This window comes from Tetrahymena thermophila, assembly GCF_000189635.1.
Source record: "Tetrahymena thermophila SB210 genomic scaffold scf_8254776, whole genome shotgun sequence".
In the NCBI taxonomy this organism is placed as follows: Eukaryota; Ciliophora; class Oligohymenophorea; order Hymenostomatida; family Tetrahymenidae; genus Tetrahymena; species Tetrahymena thermophila.
The window spans coordinates 846,653-870,185 of record NW_002476534.1 but is presented as its reverse complement, the minus strand read 5'-3'; the positions used below and the strand labels follow the sequence as shown (position 1 = coordinate 870,185).

At 21.0% G+C, this 23,533-nt stretch overlaps 7 protein-coding genes across 7 annotated transcripts; 2 read left to right on the top strand and 5 right to left on the bottom strand. All coding sequences in view use genetic code 6, as the record gives it.

Annotated features, from left to right (window-relative positions):
* Nucleotides 1-1,313: 1,313 nt before the first annotated feature.
* Nucleotides 1,314-2,738, bottom strand: TTHERM_00155460 (MFS transporter; the record flags this gene model as incomplete). The annotated part of the gene is made up of 1 exon (XM_001009674.2): nucleotides 1,314-2,738. One exon carries the CDS (start codon nucleotides 2,736-2,738, stop codon nucleotides 1,314-1,316), a length of 1,425 nt encoding a protein of 474 aa, XP_001009674.2.
* Nucleotides 2,739-5,149: 2,411 nt separating this feature from the next.
* TTHERM_00155480 (S54 family peptidase) lies at nucleotides 5,150-6,208 on the bottom strand. The gene has a single exon (XM_001009676.3). The coding sequence runs from the start codon at nucleotides 6,167-6,169 to the stop codon at nucleotides 5,450-5,452; it is 720 nt and encodes a 239-aa protein (XP_001009676.2). The 5' UTR covers nucleotides 6,170-6,208; the 3' UTR covers nucleotides 5,150-5,449.
* Nucleotides 6,209-8,891: 2,683 nt separating this feature from the next.
* Nucleotides 8,892-9,215, top strand: TTHERM_00155510 (transmembrane protein, putative; the record flags this gene model as incomplete). Its single annotated transcript, XM_001009677.1, has 1 exon — nucleotides 8,892-9,215. The coding sequence occupies one exon, from the start codon at nucleotides 8,892-8,894 to the stop codon at nucleotides 9,213-9,215; it is 324 nt and encodes a 107-aa protein (XP_001009677.1).
* A 626-nt stretch (nucleotides 9,216-9,841) lies between these two features.
* On the bottom strand, nucleotides 9,842-12,258 carry TTHERM_00155520 (hypothetical protein). The gene is made up of 3 exons (XM_001009678.2): nucleotides 10,465-12,258; nucleotides 10,153-10,400; nucleotides 9,842-10,099 (listed from the first exon to the last, which is right to left on the bottom strand). The coding sequence occupies exons 1-3, from the start codon at nucleotides 11,370-11,372 to the stop codon at nucleotides 9,945-9,947; spliced, it is 1,311 nt and encodes a 436-aa protein (XP_001009678.2). The 5' UTR covers nucleotides 11,373-12,258; the 3' UTR covers nucleotides 9,842-9,944.
* A 659-nt stretch (nucleotides 12,259-12,917) lies between these two features.
* TTHERM_00155530 (hypothetical protein) lies at nucleotides 12,918-14,147 on the bottom strand (the record flags this gene model as incomplete). The annotated part of the gene is made up of 1 exon (XM_001009679.1): nucleotides 12,918-14,147. One exon carries the CDS (start codon nucleotides 14,145-14,147, stop codon nucleotides 12,918-12,920), a length of 1,230 nt encoding a protein of 409 aa, XP_001009679.1.
* A 1,568-nt stretch (nucleotides 14,148-15,715) lies between these two features.
* Nucleotides 15,716-16,199, top strand: TTHERM_00155540 (ubiquitin carboxyl-terminal hydrolase family protein, putative; the record flags this gene model as incomplete). Its single annotated transcript, XM_001009680.1, has 2 exons — nucleotides 15,716-15,983; nucleotides 16,057-16,199. 2 exons carry the CDS (start codon nucleotides 15,716-15,718, stop codon nucleotides 16,197-16,199), a joined length of 411 nt encoding a protein of 136 aa, XP_001009680.1.
* Nucleotides 16,200-16,834: 635 nt separating this feature from the next.
* On the bottom strand, nucleotides 16,835-21,850 carry TTHERM_00155550 (50S ribosome-binding GTPase; the record flags this gene model as incomplete). Its single annotated transcript, XM_001009681.3, has 1 exon — nucleotides 16,835-21,850. The coding sequence occupies one exon, from the start codon at nucleotides 21,848-21,850 to the stop codon at nucleotides 16,835-16,837; it is 5,016 nt and encodes a 1,671-aa protein (XP_001009681.2).
* Between the last annotated feature and the right edge of the window lie 1,683 nt (nucleotides 21,851-23,533).

The following is a 23,533-nucleotide window of genomic DNA, read 5'->3' as shown; positions in this document are numbered from 1 at the left end:
TATTAACTAAGCTCAATTCTAAGTATGTTAAAAGAATTATTCTACTTAATTCTTTTATCCTAAACTTTGAAATATTGTTCCTTTAATTTTTATGCTAGAGAATCATTCGGTTTTAGTGAGTATTTAAAATAAACTATTAAAGTGAATTTATTATGTAATAACTAAAATAAATTTTAAATACACGACTACATATTACTTTACAAAATTAATGTAGAAAACTAAATTTCATTTAAAAATATGATAATCATATCTCATATTCTTATCATTTGAGTTAAAAATGATATCACTATCAATTTTTATAGCTAATAGTTTTTATCTAAAGATAAATCTAATATATCGAAGCTGCTTTAGTATAATTTAAATACCTGCAATCCCAAGTCAAGAAGTTATGAATATTATTTTAGTCTGCTAGATAGAATTATAAACTGAGCATATTCTTTAAATAATTTATTATTTTTAAAATATTAGTGATATAATATAGTCTTATGTAACACAAAACATTCTAAAAATGGAAAACCAGATGTGTTTAAATATTACAGCTTGTAAATAAATTAAGTAAATAGGTAATTATTTATGAAATTAACTTCAAAATTACAATTATAAAGAGCATTTTTTTAAATATAATTGCTATTATAGAGTATTATATAACACAAAATATTCTAAAAAATAGAAAACCGGATATTATTGATTAAATATTACAACTTGTAAAAAATTTCAAATGCATTTTAGGTGAAGAAGCATTTTTAATCTAATTACAAAGAAAAGCTCCTCAAATAAAAATAATAATTAAAATTTAAAACCTTTGAATAAAGAATATTAAATGATTAATTTAATTTATATTCAAAATAGATTTTATCTATTAAAAAAATAAGATTTTAATTTTGGACATTTTTAATTTCATGTTTTTAGAAATAATGTTTTTATTAAATAAAATTCATTTAAGATATAAAATGATGATTAGGTCTTTATTTGTGTTTCTTTGATAATAAATATTATTTGTAAATTTAAAAAAATATATTTAACAAATAAATAAATTGAATAATTTTTAAATATTTTTAAACAAAATAATTTTTTTATGATTATTTTGAAATAATTTTGCAATTTTATCACCCAAATTTAATCATTTTTTTATTAATTATTCTAATTCAAAATTATAATTCTTAAAGTTTTTTTCAAACTTATATTATTTAATTATTCTTTGAAGTTAAACAGAAGAGCTAGTAAATAAAATTACTAAAAATATAATACATTTATTAATTTAAATACTCTCTTTTTTATATAAATTAGTAAAATTTTAAAATAAATTTAGATTTTCAGAATGAATGCTTACTCAACCCATGATCTTTTTAGCCTAATATAGGGAATAAGGAAACTATAAAGTTAGATACTAGAGCGATTATAAAAACAATGCTTAGGAAAGTATATTCAGGAGAGTCAGTTAATAAAAGTAGAATTACTTAGGTGCAAGTATTAGAAATAGCAAAAACGAGTCTTTAAGCTTAAAATACTTCAATAAATCCTTTATAGTCATTGTTGCAGATAACTTATGAAATATTATTAATATAACAATCAATAAAGCCAAATATTGAACTTATCAAGAAGCAAATTGCATATATTTTTGTTAATAGGCCAATAAAACTTAATAACAATCCTAAGAGGATTGCCAAAGTGCTGATGGTAGCTAGATAGTATACATTAATCCTATTTATCAAATATCCAGAAATGACACCGCCCAAATATTCGAAAATACCAAAAGTGATAAGAACAAATGATAAACTCTATGAAACTATTCTCTCATCTCCTTCAACTGATTCCTTGACTAAATTTCTTAAAAAGCCACTAGAAAAAGCTTATGCCACTCCAGAAAGGAGATTTAAGAAGAGGAAAGGTTAAAATTTAAGACTCTTCATTAATCTCAAAACTCTTGAAACCTATTCTTTTAAAGGTAATTCTTATCTTATAATCTAAGTACTTTCTTATAGAAGCTATTGCTTGATTTCATGATGGGATCGCTTGGGTTTTTCTATGGTAGCAATAAAGTAAAACATGCCAGAAGCAGTAAGAGCTATAATACCCATATAAATAAAAAAATATATATTGTTATCTATAGTATTTAGAATAATCATAGCAGAGACATTTCCTATTAAGTGGCTTGATTAACGTATTGACCAAAATACTCCTGAAATAGTACCTTTGTTATGCTTGATTAAAGCAAACACGCATTCCATATAGCCTCCTTAGCCTACCCATAGAGTTCCAGAGCAAATTCCACATAAACTAGAACAAAGAATAACAATAAAATAGATCATAAAGGGAGAACAACTGCCTTCATTTTAGTTATCATTAGAACAAGAGCAAACCCAAATACCACTCAATACAAAAGAAGTATAACCCAAGGAGCTTAAAGGAAATATGTGCTTGTAAGAATATTTTCCAATCAATGTTTTTGCAAACAAAGAGGAAATAGCGAAAAAGAAGTAAATAAAAAACAAACTTATAAGGCCTAAATATTAAAAACCCTACTGCTTAAACAATGTAGAGACTAAATTCTATGTAGAATTAAATGCTACGAAAAGAGCCAAATAACAAAAAGCTAAATACCTCACATTTTTCTTTTGCTACTCAAAGACTCTTGATTCATTCTCTTAGTCGTCATCAAAAGCAGATTAAGTCTGTAATTGTTCTATTTAATGTGACTTCATTTATTTGGAACTCTTTTAAGAATTTTCTTTTATCATTTAAGTCTAGCAAGTATAAAACTTATTAAATAATTTCAAATCTTAATCTAAATATTTTTATGTGTATAATAAATGATAGATAGATAAATAAATAGATTCTTTTCTAAAAACCTTTGAGAAGCTTAAAAGGATTTATTACAGAATATTAATATTGGATATTAACCAAAAATTAGTAATATCTTGTATTTGTTCTATAAGATTTCTTAGTTTTTATTTAATGTTTAACCGATGTAAATTTAATTATTTTTGTGATCAATTATCTTCATTTTTTATTAATTAATATTAATTTATTGCATTATTCCATTATTGGTTTGCATAAGTGAAAATCTACCAAAACATTACCTTTAAAATTCAATTATTATTCTTTTATATTTAAACATAATCATATACTTATTATCAAAAATTTTCTTATCAAAATTTATCAATTTGTTGTTTTCAAACCTAACAGAAAGGCATTTAAAATCTCCATATAAAATATTTTTTATTTATTTTTTAGATATCAAAGAGTTCAATACAAAATTTATAATATTTACAAAATTAATTAATTTATTTATTTATGTATAACCAAAAGCTATTTAAAATTTAGTGGATTTAATACCATTAATTAATTCTTGTTTTTGAAAATTTTTATGAATTGCTTAAATTTAAAGATTAAATATTATAACAGATGTCTAATTAGTAATTCAATTTTTTAATTATTATATATAATAATAACTTATTTTTTTTTTTAATTTGAATTTCATAATTTAATATTTGGGTAATTTATTTTTAAATTTCTTGAAATTTTAAAAATTGATATTAATATAAAGGGTTATTAATATATTAGAATTTACATTATTAGTATTTTAGTTTTTTATTGTATTAATCAATAATAGTAATTATATAATTATGATATTATTCTTAGGTAAATCATTAAACATGTCTATGTTTTATCTTTTAATTTTATACTAATTTCAAATTAGGATATTTTATTGTCTATCTTAATTCTAATCAATTACAATTTTCTTATTAGTTAATTATTATCAGCTCTTTTTAATATGGGAGAAAGCTAATTTGGTATCTAATTAAATAAAAGTTGTTTGTAAGGGATCAGGCTCAATTTTCTTTTATTAATTTAATTAATTTTATTTGCTAAATGTTTAGAGTAGAAAAGTAAATATAGTATATCTAATCAATCAACTAAAAGATATTTATCAGGGGGAAAATTAAAACATTAAGGTTTTAATATTTTGATTGGTAAACCCATTAAACCTATGAAAAAAATGCTTATTAAAAAAGCTAAAAAGTAATTAATTAAAATATAATTCAATTTAGACAAAATAAAAGAGTGAATACATAAATGAACAATTAATAAGAAAGAATAATATAAATATAACTTATATTTGTTAAAAATAATAAGCTTTTTCTATTATTTTTTTCTCTGAATAGCTTAATAGCTTTGACTGGTGCTATTATATCTTTTATATCATCGACAAGCTTAAAAAATGATTAAATATTAAATGATATACAAGTAGGAGTATTTGTTACAGGCTCATTAGTAATCCTATCTTCTTTATTGAATACCTTTATATGGAACTATTATAAAGCTAAAAGGATACATTAAACTCTAATCTTTATTCTACTCATAATGACTTGTGGTTTTTTCATTGGTACCATAATAGTAAATGTAATCCAATCTCAATAATCTAATTTTTGTGGTACTAAATTTAAATATAAGTTTTTATTTTACGCATTTAATTAAATAATTAAATTTATCCTTTTTTATTTTGAGTAAACCTTGCCAAAAAGGAATGGGTATAGTTTAAAAAAAATTTTTAAAAATATAATTTTTTACTTTTTATATAAAAAAACTTATTTTTAAAAATTTAATTGATTAAAAAAAATTTCCTCTCTTAAACTTAAACTTTAATATCTAATTAAATTTAATTGATTAATAGATGTACATATACAACATAATAAACCAATAAATGGTGAGAATATTGCAAAAATATTGAAATATGGTTCTAAAACTTGCTCTTAGATAAGTGACTCTCAGTTATCTATTACCGAAGAAATATTTAATTTAAGTGTAAAGGTTATTAAAGAATAATGTAAACCTTAGGATTTAGAATGTTAATCTTTAGATTCGTTAAAAGTAGAAAAATGGATTGATCTCTATTTACTTTAAATCATCTCTGCTGTATTGGTTTTTTTATATTACTTTAATAACATAATCTTTTCTTATCATATACATATAAGATATAAAAAAATTTTTAGAGAAAATAGTTAGCTTGTTAATTAAAATGTTTGATGTATTGCTAAAAAATGTATTTATTGTATTTAAATAGATTAGTTTAAAACAATTTTTTATTTTTTCTAAACAAAGTTGAATTATTTAAAGAATTTAATTAAAAGAAATATTTAAGAAACTTCTCTTATACAAATGATTGATTAATTATTGTTTGTTTATTCATATTTTTTTCTTATAAAATTATTTATTTTACTCGTTTTTAATGTGCAAAATGTAAAATTAAATTTAACTTAAATATCATTTTTGTAATACAAACATTCTTTTAAAGTAGATTTTATGTTTATGTTAAGAAAAAGTAATTTGAATTTAAAAAATATAAATATTTATGATATTTCTTGCTAAGTTTTATTTATAAATTAGTTAGTTTTTCTGATGAAACCTCTCTTTTCAATTTAACATCAAGTTTTTTATAATGACTATCTCAAAATCTTCCTTTTTTCATCAAAAAATAGGAAAGACCACCAAAAACTATTCCTCCTAAATGTCCTTAGTGACTAACACTTCCATTATCGCCATAAAATACTACACTTTATAGCAGTATTAAAATACCTAAAACCCAAGCAGGCATAGGAATGAAGAAAAAATATACAGTTAAGCGTGGGAAGTTTAATGTAAAATTAGTAACTATAGCACTAATACTTGCACTAGCTCCAATATGAATTTAATTGCTTCTCTTTTTATAAAGATCTAATAGAATAAATATTCCTCCTAGTAAAGCGCCTCCAAAGTAGAGTTTAGCTAAAGCTCTGGAACCAAATTAGTTTTCAATAAACTTACCAAAAAAGTATAAACCTATCATATTAGCTCCTAAATGCATTAAATTAGTATGAGCAAAGCTATATGTAGCTAGAGTATGGTATCTGTGTTAGTTAATTTACTTTTATCCTAAAGTAAAATTATCAATAAAAGTACTTGGCTTTATAACCCTAAACTAATAAAGGCCAAACACTAATAAATTTGCTCCTAATAGCGAGTATGTAACTGGATTGTTCATTCTATAAAAAAATTAGTTAACTCTATTATAATTAAACTATGGCTTCATTCCTTGAAAGAAATTGCTTGGCTGATTGCTCTACAAAAGCTTTCTTCCTTTAAAAACACTAGTAACAGAATTAAGAAATTTATTTTTGAACTGGAACATTCTTTGCTTGCTTTAATTCTTAAATTTAATATTTTTTTTGAGTAATATATACTATTAGTTTTTGATGAAAAAAGATTTAATATAATAATTATTTCTGTTCTTATCAAAAATTTGCTTTCAACTAAATAATTAAATAAATGCTTATTGCTTATCTGAATATTTCTAGCTAGCAAAAGTATGACTTAATTTTTAAAATAAAATGTTGAAAATAGAGAAAAATAATTTCACTCTGAACTAATTTCATGAGCTGCCCGCCTAGCTCAGTCGGTAGAGCGCAAGACTCTTAATCTTGTGGTCGTGGGTTCGAGCCCCACGGCGGGCTAACTTTTTTATTAATTTTATTTTTAAAGATTTTTAAATTATTTTGTTTTTAAACTAATAAAATTGTTGATATTTTTTTAAAGATAGCTAATTAACTAAAAAGAGGCCTATCAATATATGATAAAAAAAATATTTTAAGTTGAGTTTTCCTATTTTGATTTTAAAAAAACATAATTCTTAGTTTCCTTAGCTTTCTAAAATCTTTTGATTGTATTTTACATTTGAGTGTGAATCTAAATTTTGATATTTATAAATTTTAAAACATATTTATAAAATCAAATCGAAAAAAGTTAGAACTTTTTTTTAGTTTAAAACCAATCTAAATGCCTATATTATTTAAAACAAACATAAATAACTTCAACAAAAATTAGTGGCATTATTATTAATTAAAAATCATAAATGATTTATTTAAGATAAAATTAGGCTTAAAGAAAACAAAAGTAATTGTAAATCTATTAAATTATATGAGCTGCCCGCCTAGCTCAGTCGGTAGAGCGCAAGACTCTTAATCTTGTGGTCGTGGGTTCGAGCCCCACGGCGGGCTAACTTTTTTATTATATTTATTAAAAAATAAACTAATTTTTTTTCTAAATAAGTAAATAAATAAAATAAAAAATAATATTTATATGAATTTAATAAAAATTATTTTTATTTCAACAAATAAATTTTACTAACCTTTAAATATTTTAAATATTTAATTCTAATTAAATATAAAAAAGTAATTACTGCAAATTAACATTTATGAAGAAAAGGTAAGCATAATTAAATAAATCAAAATATTTTTTGAAAATTCCAATATTTTAGCATCAAAATTTTTAAAATTAAATTATTACAAAACAAAAAAGATGTGTTAGATGTAATCAAATATATATAATATCATGCTAGATTTTATTTTAAAAAACCCTAATAACACAGACAGATGTATTAATACAAAATTTTTTTCATTTATTTTTAAAAATGTAAGATCTGAGAATCATACATTAATAACTATTTTTAATATCTTTGATTTCTTAACTGCAAAATACTTAAAATTAACCATCAGATTAAAAATCTTGTCAAATAAAATATAAAATGGTGATTTTAGAAAATACTTTCTACTATTTTTTAAAATATACCAAACAAAATATAATATTTGATAAAACTCTTTAGTGAAGCATTTCTAAAAGAAATATAATTTTTTAATTCCACCTTAATATAAAATCAAATTATTAAGTGATATATGTAAAGATACAGATGGTAAATAATTGCTTTTTTTGATTAGTTTACTTCATATTAAAATATTAATTATATTAAATTTTTTTTAAATAAAAAATCTAAATATATTTTTTATCTTAATAATTGTTAAAGACAGACAGTTAATATATTTATGATCATAGACTTAAAAGAGTTAATAAAAGATTAAATAAACAAAATATATATCTCTCAATTTATTTTGTATCTTCATAATTGTTACAGATAGTTAAAAAATTTATGATCATACACTGAAAAGAGTTTAATAGCACTAAAAAATTAAATATTTCTTAGATATTTTTATGTTTTGAATATTAGTAAAAAATATCTCAATATTTTTTGTATTTTCATATTTATTCAAGATAGTATAAAAAATTTATAATCATACTCTTACTAGAGTTTAATTAGGTTAAATAAATATGTTATTTTCATGTAATTTCCTATTAAAAAATAAATTTTCTTATTCACTTAATCATTTAATAACAGATCAGTATATATTAAACTCCATTTTAAATATAAGCAATATATATATATATAAATTTAATATAAGTGTTTAATAAAAGAAAATTCTTTTCTAAAAATCACTTCATACAATTAAGGGAAAATTATAAAAATACAAAAATCATATCAAATAATATTTAGTTTTGAAATTGACAAAGTAAAAACTAATTGACTTTATATCCTTGATATGATTGAAATTTATTAATAATCTATGTATAAACATAGAAAATTTGGAATAAAATAAGCCTATTAATGTAAAAATAATATAAATATATATTAATTTTGATAAATCATAAAATATAATGAATGCAAATACTAATAATTCATTCTTTATTATTTTCTTTTTTAATTTGAAAAACTTCCTATTCTTAACTCAGCTTAAGAAATTTGTTTTTTTAATTGATATTATACAAATTACGGGTATTAGATAAAAATTAATTGAAAACTTTATGCAAGTGTACTAAGTAATATTAATTATGATTTATTACCACAATTAATTTTATCTTTCGATATTAATAATCATGGATTCTCAAAATTTTTTTTGTAAAAGAAGTATTCTACTTTTTTTGATATCAAACGATTTTAAATAGTTTGTTTAAAATAATTAAATTATAATTAAATAAATAATAAACCTATATAATTTCTGAAGAAAAAAATAATTCAAAAGATAATGAAAATTGCTTTCTTAATTATTTCAGTAATATCTTTAGTAAGTATTTTTGCTGTAAGTACTTTTAGAACAAATCAAAACCTAAAAGCAAATGAACCTATTTGCTATGTTTCTAATTTAGATTTTGTTAATACTGAGATGACCATAACTAATACATGTGAGTAAAACATGACATTCACATTCTCTCAAATCTTTGATGGCTCAAAAGGAGAATTCGAATTCTAAACCTAATGTCTAAAGAATGGTGAATCAGAAGTTATTGAAATTGTTGATAAAAGCTATGGTTCATTCAGAATAACATCTAGCAGAGGAGAAAAATGTTGATCTCATTAAATACGATGACTAAATATGAATTTTATATAAAACTGTGATAGATAGATATGTTTTTTTATTCTTATCTTAAAAATAGCAAAGTTATTATTAATAAAAATATTGAATAAACATTTTGAAATAAATTTTAATATTAAATAATTTAAAAAAACCTATTATATACTAACAATCATTCAAGCATCTAACCTTATCAATAAATTAAATTATAACATTTTTAATAATAAGTTTAATTTTATTTTCATATTTTTAAAGAATTTATTTTGAAACTTGACAAAAAAAATGAATCAAATTTTTTAAATCTATTTTAAAAAATAAAAATAATTAATTGACCTATTAAACATTCAAACCTGAAAAGCCCAAATTTATTCTGATATCATGATTATTAAACTATAAAATAAATAGATAATTTATACTATTTGTTTGTTTTCTTAATAAAGTAAAAATATTAAAATTATTTTAATTTATATTTTTTGATACAAATAAAGAAAAAACAGGTTTATTAATAGTATTGAAGATAAAAAACCTCTTTAAATATACTCTAAATCCTTCTTATTTAACTTATTAATGAACATTATTTCTTAAAAAATATTTTTTTTGGATTTTCAAATTATTGAAGAAAACAGTGCTTTATCTAGTATGAGATAGAATAAAGGAAATATGGTAATTAATATGATACAAATAACAGTAAACTTCTGCATACTAATTGATTCTAATTAAATAATTTCAAATTATTGAAGAAAACAGTCTTTTATCTAGCTCTGTTTATTATTTTTCACTTTAAAATCTATTTAAAAATGTTTTGAGTTTTTATAATTTTAACTATTCAGATTGTTGAACTAGATACTATTCTTCAAAATGGCTTAAAAAGTTCTTTTATTCTTTAAAACAAAAATTTTAAATCAATTAATTGATTTTATAAAAATAATATTACTTAATGCAAATATTCTCTCTTAATCAATATTTTATTTATTCAAGTCTAAATAATTAGACGAACAGCCTATAAGATCTATAACAGCTAATTGATCAGAATCAAATAACATCATAATAGCTTTCTTCATAAAAAGAACATCCTTATATAATTCAAATATATTTAAATCCTTAACAATTTATTCTTCCATAGAGATTCTCTACAATTTGTTTAGGACTTAAGATTTAATTTAATCTAATATTTTAGTGTTCCTGTTTTATTTTTTATATAAATTGTTTATAAAAATAAGATATTTTATTTTATAAAAAATTTTACCTAAACCCAAATAAATTTTGATATAATTTATTTTAAAATCTTTTATTATGAATGGCTTGCAGCTTTTCTAAATTTGATTTAGACAGCTCTTCGTCTTTTAAATGGGTGTTTTTTTCAATTTTTTTAAGCTAGTTATTTATTAAAATCAAACTTTAACTATTATTGCATTATTAAGTGTTAAATTATTCTGATTTTATTTTATCATAGCAGTTAACACTCACTATATTTTGTATTGATTGAATAGACTAATTCAAGTTGAATTCTTTGTATTTTGTATTATTTTGAGCGTTTTGTGCAACAAGTAGATTTTTTTATGGTTTTACTTCATTATTTGATAGTTTTTTTTTCTATTTTTCATTATCTATTTTTTATTTAAATAAGGAATTATGTGAAAAAATGATTTATTCACTATTCATTGGATGAAATAATTCAAAATTATTTGATTTCATAATATCGAGGGATTGCTTAGACTTAAAATCTAATTGGGGTACAAATATAGACTAACCATTTTCATTTTCTAAGAATTTTAAATCCTACTCTTAAATTTTATCCTGATCTAGTCTCTTATGTTCTTATGTATCTTCTTTATTATAATTGCTGGTATCTTTGTTTAATTAATTTAGTTCTAGATGCGGTACTTCTTTTTGATCTAATAAATTTGAAATCTTTAACATTTGATAATATTTTCCTTAATAAATATTTTTCAAGAAGAGAAAGAAAAAATCATTTCTTATCGATTTTTAAGAGATTTTTCTTCCTATGTATCCTAATAGCATTAAGAGGGAGAGAATACTATTTGCAAGAGCTAAGATTTATGGTATGGAAGGATATTGAATTTAAACTAATTCAACTGTTTCATCTATATTTATCCCTACCTAGCCGTAACCACTTTAATTTACTTTCTGCATAGAATACTTTCTATTATAACTTTAATTTTGCAATTCGTATTAAATAGGAGAAGAGTAAGTAGACTCAGATTAAATAAACAATCCTTATTTTATAAAGCAATTTATTTTTAAGTCTTGATTGTAGAAATAATATTCTAGTCAGCTGTGTAAATTAAAAACATGTTCCTGTAATTCACTTAAGCTTCTTTAGATGTAGTATTATATTACGAAGTGAATAATTTTAATCGAAAGCTTGCATTACCTCCGTCTATAATATTATCAATTTCATCCTAGCTAGCGCAATTATTTGGAATGAATTTTTTATTAAAGTCCAAATCTAAGCAACCATAAGTGTAAATTTGTATATTTGAAAAGATATTATCTTTTGTGTTCGTGCTTAATGTATAATTCTAAACTTTAGAAAAATCTAGGCAGTAGTAGCCTAGTAGTTAAGGACTTGTGCATTTAATTACATCTAGTTAAACAGTTTTAAATATGTGTTCATTAATGTAATAAAAATATGCCATAAAAACTAGATATGTCTTATTTTATTGGGCTTCTAAAATCTGAATATCTTTATTCATTTCATATTCGTATCTAAATCCCACTAAGTCCTAGCTTAAATTAATGTCAATGCTTTCTTCAGTGATAAAGTTTTGCGATCTATAATTAGGAGCTATCTGATTATTAACATACTAATAAACAAGCATTGATAGATATCCAAATGAGAAAAAAATAACAAAAAAAGATAATATGACTCCAGATATCGTGCCCTTTCTAATATTTTAATTCAACAAATTAAAAGAGAACTCTGATGAAAATAAATCTAAATTTAAAAGACTCATGTTTTTCTTTTAGTAAAAAAAAAAGTTATTTAGCTGCTTTCTTATCAATAATTATGTTTTTTTAATTTGTTATTATCTAATTTACATTAAAATTGCATATGGTTCTAGTCTAAATAATAGTAAAGCAGAATACATTCAATCTGCAATTTTGTATAATCTAGATGTAATAATAACAAACCTACAAATTAAATAATTGTAAGTTAAAATCATAAATATTTTATATACAAAATATCGTTTTTAATTCAAGCTTTGTAGACTTGATTTGATTTTAATAGTTAGATGTTTAATAAAAATGGTTAAAAATATATATAGCAATTCCAGGTATTAAATTCTTATGGAAGTGGCGAATTAAGAATTTAATTCCTGTATTTGCTATCAAAATTTTAAAAAAGATTTCTGTATTTTGATTAATTTTTGTAAGCATTTTGAAATCAAATATAAAGAAAATAATTAAGATTTAGAAAAAAAAAAAATTCATAATCAATATAAAAATTATTTGAAATTTCACAAATTATTATATCATAGTTCGTTACATTTCAAATGCAGGAACATATAGACTTATTTGATATTTAATTAGATAAGGATAAGTAGGATCATTTATTTGATTTATTTTCTGAAAAGCTAGAAACATCTAAAGTTTTACTACTAGAAATTAATTATTAAAATGTTGTTTATTTTTAAGTTGTTGATTACTTTAGGTTTATTTTTAGTTATGAATCTTTCAATATTAGGAATACTGTGATGAAATATTACTGATATTAATATTCTCATTTCCTTTTTCTTTTTTTAATTTTTGTCCTTATTTTTAAAGCTAACTCAAACTTTCTTCTAAAATTTTGATAATAGAAGCTGATTATTTAAATGTTATTCCTTATTAATTAAGCTGATTATTTTAGATTTGCTTTTCATTTACTATATTGAGGTCAATATTTACAGCTTTTAAATGATCGTTTTATAAATTTTGATTATATTTTAATTATAAATATTATTCGTAATACTTCATAAAGTTTTTTTTTTCCTATTCACATTTCTTTTATTACTTCAAATCAAGAATAAGATAGCTTAATTTATTTTCAGCTATTATATATTTATAATAACCAAATTTTTGATAATCTTCTTTTTCAATAAATTAGATTTCATTCTACAAATTATTTAGATATTCTACTAAATTTGTTTAGTCCATATATTTTTGTGAAGTAATGTTAAAGACTTCATTATAGATTTCTTCAATTTTATTTAATATATGATCTATATATGTTTTTTTTACATTATCGCAATTTTCAGCATCTTAGGGATTTAAATTTAAGTATTCTTTTTTATAATATGCTATCAGAAAACAGTAATATCCATACTGATCATAGTTTTCTTCTTCCAAAATTCTTATACTTTTTTCTAACTATTTTAAAGCTTGTTGAATCTATCTTTAAAAGCATTCTTCTTCTTCAAATGAATGATTTTTAACAAGCTAATTTATAGTATTAATTATTTTTCTTATTTTTTCTGATTTATCAATAAATCTCTCAGAAATCAATTTTTAATAGTGATCATATAAGCTTTTATCTTCATTCTTAATTAGTTCTACCTCATCCTTTAACTTATTTAGGCACTATTGAATTAGTTAGTTATTTGAAGGTTACTAAGAACTGAGTTGGTTTAATTCAATTTCAGTATTCTTAATTTTTTCTATAACAAACTCTTTATATGTTGATAATTGTTCTGAAAATGTTTCTTTCTCATTTTTATTTAGATTTAGATATTTTATACTTTAGTTTGCAATGAAATATTTGTAGAAGCAATACATATCATAGTCTTCATCTTCTATCTATTATATTTCCCTATCCAACTGCTTTAAAATGGAGTAAATCTTTTATCTTCTATCCTCCAAACTTTCATTGGATTAGTTTAAAATGAGTGAATTATACTTATCAAGCGTTTTCTATACTTTTTCCATTTAAAAATAGTATATTCTACAGTATTATTTATTATTATTTTTTATTTTAATTTATTTTTTAAAACTTTTTGAGATGCGTTATGCCTTTTTCTATCTATAAAATACTTAATTCTAATTAATTAAATATTCTAAAAAGAACAAACAATTTTTACCATTGAATTTAAATATCAACTTTTTTAAATCCGATTCAATTAATGTTTTATAATTTCAATTTTTATGGTTATTAATATAAATCATTATAAAAAATTCATTTCTTTCCATTATTAAAATATTTCGTCATTGTTTTTAAATCAAAAAAAAATAAATAGAAGAGTTAACAAATAAACGTTTACAAAATACCCTATTGCTTTAAAGCTATACTTAAATTAAATTTAAAAAAGATACATAAATTTTTTTAAAAGATGTACCATTTTGATTTATTTTGTCAAGGAAATTTGCCTTTATTTCTTCATTATATCTGATATCTTTTATTTGAAAAGCAACAAAAATACTAAAAAAGGCAATAACATTCTAAAAAAGATTATCTTTTATATTTTAAGAAATCCCCTATCCTAATCTGATTTTGACTTAATTTTATTAAGATTGAAGCAATTTATTTAAAAATAATGATCTCTAAATCAAATGGTCAAAATATCTATCCATTACAAAGATACAGTTTTTATTTAGTGACATATATATTTTAATTTATTGCATAATTAAAAATTAAAAGCCTTTTATTTAACATTTTATTAAAGTTAAAAGATGAATGGATGTAGAGCTAAATTTGAAGTATATAGTATTTGTCTTTTTAAAAATAATAATTTCATTATTTTCTTCTAATAAAAATACAGAAAAAGTTAAAATCCCCAATTAGATTTAAAATAAGATTGCTATCTAAAAGATTACATTTTTATGAAAAAAAACTGAAAATTGATTTAGAATAATGATGTCATATATTTAAAAAATTAATAAAAAATGATCATACAATATAAAAATAATTGATATTAAATAGGTTTTTATAATCACCTTGAGATTGGTGTTATCAACTTTTATTGGATTCATACAAATTTTAAAATCTTTGGGATTTAAATTTAAATCTATAATATGATATTAAAAAATATAAAGACTTTTAAGTTATCTCTATAATTCTTTCATATTATCAAAAATAAGCTAACTATTTTTTTTTATTTATCAGAGAATAATTATTGAGAAATAAGTTTTTAAAAATAAATATACAAATTTTAATCTTCATCCTTAATTAGCTTGACTTCTATCTTTGAAGTATTTGTTTATTATTGAATAAGTTATCCATATTTTTTTAACAAAGAATTGAGTTTGCTTAATTCATTTTTTCATTCTTAGTTTTTTTTTAAATTACTTAGCTCTTTGTATGTAGATAAATATTCTAAATATACTTCTATCTAATTTTGAATTAAACTAAGGTATTTTAAACTTTAATTTGCTATCAAATTTTATGCAATATATATAAAAACAATATAATTATTAATTTCTAAATTTGACTAAATCTGTTGTGTACTATCTACCAAATTAAATGTATTATCGAATATATGCGATAGTTTAGTGGGATTATGCGCCAGGTTACCTATTTTACAATATATAGTATAAAACAAAAAGAATAAGCTAAAAATAAAAATGAAGAAAAACTTATTTAGATTATAGATAATAAAAAACTCACTGGTTTAAAGGTTTCTTATTTTTCTTAGGAAACTCCTTAATTTTTGTGTGAACCACTAGAACATAACTCTAAAATTCAAACAAAAATTCTCAAATTTGAAAATCTTCTTGATGAATTCTTTGGATTAAAAGTTTTAAACAAAATAAACAATTGCTACAACTGTAAAAAATGTGGCTAGTCATATAAAACTATTTAAAATATTTATAAGAATTAATTCTATTCGTTTAATTATAGAAAAAGCTATGAAGAAATTCTACTTATATAAAACCCCATATATCCTCACTTTAGTCTTAAAGAAATTAGCCTAAGATGAAAACAATGGGTTAGAAAAAGTCAAATTCTATGTTGATATTCCAGCCAGAAATTATAAATGCTGATCCATAAACTTAGTAAAATTATGATTTAATGGAATTTAAAATTTTTTAATAACTTTTCGTTATTTAACATCAACAATATTATTAATTAAGTGAAGGATATAATCATACATTTAGAAAAAAATCTAAACTATGAGCTTTATAATACTGTTCTCTTAGTTTGGGCGATTATCTGTCTTATATCATGCATTTTATAAATTATTATAATTTTTAGTAAAAAATACTAACTAATTATTAGTATTTAAAATTGAGAACCTGATTTATTTTACAAAAAGGATTAAGAATATTATGAAACAAGCTAGTATAATGTGAAAGGATGCAAATCATATATACTTATTTATAAAAAATATCATCAAACTGAAGCATTTAAACGATAAGTTTTATTTAATAAAATATTTAATTCTCTATTATTCAACATAAAAAATATTTTACAAATTCTAAATTAAAATTTATTAACAAATTAAAAGACTTTATTTTTTTTTAATTTTACTTTATGTAAATATATTAAAATTAAATATATTAGATAACACCTTTAGTGAATATAAAAAATATTTTTATCCCTATTTATTAATAATATTTTTAGATAATCTTATTTTTGTTAAATTTATTTAGGTTTTGTTCAAAAAATCAAAAAAGTATCATCCAAAAATTTTTTTCAAATCAACTATTGATTAAAAGAAATTTCTTAATCTCATATCTATTTCGTCATTAATATCAAATTCATTTTTAGTTTTATTTTTAATTTTTTCAACAAAGTCTTTGAAATTATTTGATTTATCTGCTACTTAGTATAAATCGATTGAATATTCAACTTCAGCATCAATAACTTCTGTATCATTCATAAAACTTAAACTAGGTTTATCCTATCCTTTAAGCTTTAACAAATACCTGCTTGTAACAAATTTATCGCTTGTAATTAATATGTTTATGGAATTTATTAATTCATTGTCATCTTAAAATTAAAAAAATTAACTATTAAAATTATTTTCAGGTTTTACTTCAAAACAATTATTTTTTTTGGAAATTTCGCTTATGGTGTCTTACTTAAAAATGTATTAGCTTTTTTAATGAACTAAATTACAATAGCCTTAGAAAGTTATGGGATAACGATCACACTTTCTCAAAGCTCCATTTCCAAATTCTTTTTGTTCTTCATAATTATAATCAGTATTTTCTATATGTTTAATAAACTTTTTTAAAGATAATTGATATGTTTCAAGTGCTTATGAAAAATTTTAATCATCATTCAAACAATTTCTTTAAACATTCTTTTCTTTTTTAAATTAATCATTTTTTTTATTTAAAATTTCTTTTAACTCATTTTAATTTTATTAAATATTATTAAGAAGATTTTTAGTATAAAAACTTTTATAAAAAGTATTAATTGTTTTTTCATTTCGTTCTAGTAATTTTTAAATAACTTTTAAATATTTAATAGGATCTTAATCTTAAAATTACTCAATTTCAGAATAAAAATGTTTTGATATGATATTCTTAACAATATACTTAGAAATTTCATCTTATAATCTACAAGGATACTCACTTTAATTGAATAGTTTTAGTAGAAATTTATTCTATTCTCCTGATTCATAATTTTTTTTTTCTAGTTATCTGAACATTTCATATGCATCTTTTGATTAAGTTTAACTGTAATTTGTAATTTTGTGTTGTTTTAAAAATTATGATTTCTAAAAATAAAGTAAAATTTAATTGGGATGGTTATCATCAATAATAGTTTTTAAAACTAAACCCAATGTTTCATCAAATGTTTGAAAAGATGTATATTTGTATGCAGATATTCCATATCCTATTAATCCTATAGCACCTGCAATTCCCCCAGCTAACCAACCAATACCTGGGACAGTCAAGGCAACTACAGATAAACTAAAACTGGCTGCATTATATGATGTGTTTAAAAACATCTAATTACCACATATGTATCCTTTTGAATAAAACCATAAATCGATACCAAAGCTTAAAGCAGATAAGATGAAACCTTCCCACATGGAAACAAAATTTACGGTTTTTGCTAATTTTTACGCTTAAAGAGTAGCTTCACTGATATTGCTAAAATAAGTGGCAAATCTAAAAATTTATGCTCCAGTCCCTAATGCAGTATTCATTCCAGAAAAAAATACTTATATCTAATGATTAATTTGTTCTGGAGTATAATCATATTGATTCTCAATTATTTTAGATTAGATATGAGAATGAACAGTTAATTCCTATAGAATTTTAATTTTTGCTAATTATTCTAAGATTTTTTTATGTTTTTGATCATCTCTCAAAAAAGGGCTTAATTAATGAGTAAATGACCAGAAATATAATAACTTTCTAGATAAGAAAATATTATTAGGATTTTATTATGCTTCAAATAGATATTGCGTATAACTTGCTTTTAAAAAGTGCTTTTGTATGGAATTTAAGATCCTATTTTTAATTTCATTTTGATGATTTTATTAGTTATTACTTTGCATTTGATACAGAAATTATCTCTATATATAATTTTTCATTTCTTAGGTGTTTTAAAAATCTCCTATAACAATATAAGTAATATTGTTCAAGTCTTTTATTATTTTAATTCTTTGATTATTCAAATCCTCAGATATAATTTAGTTAACCTACTTTCTAGAATTAATTTAATCCAAAATATTGTTGTATTATTAATACAGTTACAGTAATTTACTGAAAGCAATCATGAAATCACTCAGATTGTTTATTAATTTACAATTAATTATTTTTTTTATTTTCGTATATATTTTTTCATCAACACATATTGGCTCTATCTAATTTACTCCTTCAAATAAAGTATTTTTTTACAAGATATCATCTGTTTAATTTATTTGAATAAGTTTTCTATCAAAAGAATAGAAATTACTTTAGAATTCTATACTCTTATTATTAAATATATTCATATAAATTAATCCTTCATGCTTTCTTTCTTGAACTCGTTCTATAGTTAATATTTTATTTGCTATTGAATTTAATTAGTGATTTATAAAACCTTATTAATTATTAGTTTAAGAAGCTTGAATAGTAATTAGTTCTCTCAAATATGCTGAATCTATAAAAGAAGAATCTTAATCAAACATTTCCTAAATAAAAATAAATAGTTTATTTAAGACTGCTGGCATACCATTTCTTACCTCTTTATCAGCATCACGCATATAAAGAACTTTAAATTCTGAAATTCTGTTTCTCCTTAAAAAATCAGAAATTACTTTTAAGCTATGATATTGACTTTAATTAGATTCTGTTCCTTCAAATCCTGGTGTATCAATGAAAAAGTATTTCACTTTATTGTACTCTACTAGGAAAATTTAACATAAGCTTGTTTTTGACTATTCTCCTGATCCTCTTAATCCTGAAATTTATTTTAATTACTCAATTAAAGACGATTTACCTACTTAAGATCCACCAATTAGAAGTAGATATTAGATTTATTCTCCTTAATTCCAGGTATGTACCTCTTCCCATTATTAAATAATTTTTTTGATTTTATTAAATAAGTGATACTCTTAATTTTAAATATATTCTCTATATGCTAGTAAATCATTACAATTTTCTCTTTTGTTTGACCATATTTGTTATTTTAAAAAATCAACTTAATAATCATTAAAAATTTTTAAGTTCTCTTTATGAGTTTTGTCAAAACATGTTTTAACAATAATATGAAGATTTTAGGCATATTGAATATAATTTAAAGCTTAATCTTTGTTTTTGAATATTTCTACTCTTTTTTCAGTATAACAGTCTTATAAAGAGTGGAATCCAGCTTCTTACCAATTGAGAAGACAAGTTGATTAGTAGTATTCATTGACTAGCTTTTCCACATCTCTAAATTTAATTTAATCACCAAACAACTCATAAAGAAAGTAGGTGTATGAAATTTCTTAAAGATATTTTAGATGATTGTTTAAATCTTTATTAGAAACACATATAATAAATAGGTCTTAAAATCTATATTTTTCTTATTTTAGATATTTCACAATATTCAGTAATATATTGTATTTATTTTCATTTGTATCATTTATACCAGGAGAATCTATAAAATTTAATTCATCTTTGATAAAGGCTCTACAATTTTATGTATGTGAGTTTCCTTAATGACCTATCTCCGCTCTTGGATCACCAGTTAAATATTAAACAAAACTACTTTTTCCTACTCCGGTTTCTCCCATAATCAAATATACTTTTTAAGTTACAGATTCATCTTTTTAACTTTAAGATGAAATCTTATTAATATTTTCTCTAGCAATTTCATGAATAGACTTATTTGATATTTAATTAGATAACTATAACTATTATTTGTTTGATTCATTTTCTGATAAGCTAGAAATATCTGAAGTTTTACAACTTGAAATTAATTATTAAATTGTTGTTTATTTTGAAGTAGGCTGATTGCTTTATATTTAATTTTAGTTCTGAATATTGGCATATTAGAAATTCTGTGATGAAATATTACTGATATTAATATTCTCATTTCCTTTTTCTTATTTTTAAAGCTAACTCAAATTTTCTTCTAAACTTTTGATAATAGAAGTTGATTATTTAAATGCTGTTTCTTATTAATTAAGCTGATTATTTAAGATTTACTTTTAATTTATAATGTTGGGAACAATATTTACGGCTTTTAAATGATGGTTTTCCAAATTTTCATTATATTGTAATGATAAGTATTATTCGTAATACTTCATAAAGTTTTTTTTTTCCTATTCACATTTCTTTTATTACTTCAAATCAAGATTAAGATAGTTTAATTTATTTTCAGCTATTATATATTTATAATAACCAAATTTTTGATAATCTTCTTTTTCAATAAATTAGATTTCATTCTACAAATTATTTAGATATTCTTGAAAATTTGTTTAGTCTATAGATTTCATTTTAGAGGTAATGTTTAAGACTTCATTATAGATTTCTTCAATTTTATTTAATATATGATCTCTATATGAATTTTTTACATTCTCGCAATTCTCAGCATCTTTGGGATTTAAATTTAAGTATTCTTTTCTATAATATGCTATCAGAAAACAGTAATATCCATATTGATCGTAGTCATCTTCTTCCAAAGTTCTTGTACTTTCTTCTAACTATTTTAAAGCTTGTTAAATCTATTTTTAAAAGCATTCTTCTTCTTCTTCTTCAAATGAATGATTTTTAACAAGCTAACTTAAAGTATTCAGTATTTTTTTTATTTTTTCTTATTTATCAACAAATCTCTCAAAAATCAGTTTTTAATAGTGATCATAGAAGCTTTTATCTTCTTCTTTAATTAGTTCTACTTCATCTTTTAACTTATTTAGGTATTATTGAATAAGTTAGTTATTTGAAGGTTACTAAAAAGTAAGTTGGTTTAATTCCATTTCAGTATTCTTAATTTTTACTATTACTTACTCTTTGTATGTTGATAAATGTTCTAAAAAAGTTTCTTTCTCATTTTTATTTAGATTTAGATATTTTATACTTTAGTTTGCAATGAAATATTTGTAGAAGCAATAAATATCATAGTTTTCGTCTTCTATCTATTATATATCCTTATCCAACTGCTTTAAAATGGAGTAAATCTTTTATCTTCTCTCATCCAAACTGTCATTAGATTAGTTTAAAATGATTGAATTATACTTATCAAGCGTTTTCAATACTTTTTCCATTTAAAAATAGTATATTCTACAGTATTATTTTTTATTTTAATTTATTTTTTAAAACTTTTTGAGATGTATAATGCCTTTTTCTATCTATAAAATACTTTATTCTAATTAATTAAATATTCTAATACGAACAAACAATTTTTACCATTGAATTTAAATATCAACTTTTTTAAATCCGATTCAATTAATGTTTTATAATTTCTATTTTTGTGGTTATTAATATAAATCATTATAAAAAACAAATTTCTTTCCTTTATTAAAATATTTCGTCATTGTTTTTAAATCAAAAAAGAAAAATAGAAGAGTTAGCAAATAAATTTTTATAAAATACTCTATTGCTTTAAAAAGCTATGCTTAAATTAAATTTAAAAAAAGATACAGAAATTTTTTTAAAAGATGTACCATTTTGATTTATTTTGTCAAAGAAATTTGCTTTTATTTCTTCATCATATCGGATATCTTTTATTTGAAAGTAACTAAAAATACTAAAAAGAGTAATAATATTCTAAAAAGATTTTCTTTTATATTTTAAGAATTCCCCTAACCTAATCTGATTTTGACTTAACTTTGTTAATAATCTATTTAAAAATCAGGATCAATAAATCAAATAATTAAAATATACATCCATTTCAAAGATATAGTTTTAATTAAGTGAAATATATATTTTAATCTATTTAATAATGCAAAATTAAAAGTATTTTATTTAAAATTATATTTTAGTTTAAAGAAGAATTAGTATTGAGCTAAACTTGGAGTATGTTTAAGTCTTTCTAAAAATAATAATTTTATTATTTACTTTTAATATAAATGTAGAAAGATTTAAAATTCCTATTAGATTGAAAATGAGATTGCTATCTAAAAGATTACATTTTTATGAAAAAAAACCAAAGATTTATTTAGAATAATGATGTCATATATTTAAATAATTAATAAAAAATGATCATACAATGTACAAATAAATTAAATTAAATTCGTTTTAATAATCACAATGAGATTGGTGTTATCAAGTTAATTTAAATTTTACAAAACGTAATTGAAATATCTTTCATAATGTAGTAGAAATATTTTTAATAATATTTCATATCAGTTATTCACAAAATAACCAAATATATTTTCGTTTATAGAGAATGAAAATAATTTAATGCTATTTTGATTTATTTTTAGCTAATACTCAAGATAATCATTAAAGCTAATATTATACTTCCGCAAATAAAATAAGTATATGGTATTAAAGAAGATAAAGACTATTGAGTTATCTCAATAATTCTTTTGCTATAAAAAATTAATATGAAATTTGATTTTATTTATTCAAAAAGCAACAAAAAATAATAAAAAAATGCAATAATATTCTAAAAAGATTTTCTTTTATATTTTAAAAATTCCCCTAACCTAAATTTGACTTAATTTTATTAAGATTGAAGTATATATATGTATACTACTCTAGGGTACTGCCTTTTTCAAGGCTATACATCGAAATTTTAGATATTAAGGTAATTAGCTCAAAATTTATCAATATATTATTTTCATTCTGTATATTTGAAAATGATAATAATATTATTTTGTGGGTGCTTTATATTAAATAATATTAGAATTTAAAGCTAAAATTTACTTGATAACACCAATCTCAAGATGATTATAAAAACTTATTTAATATAAGTGATTTGTGCATTATTCATACATGATCAT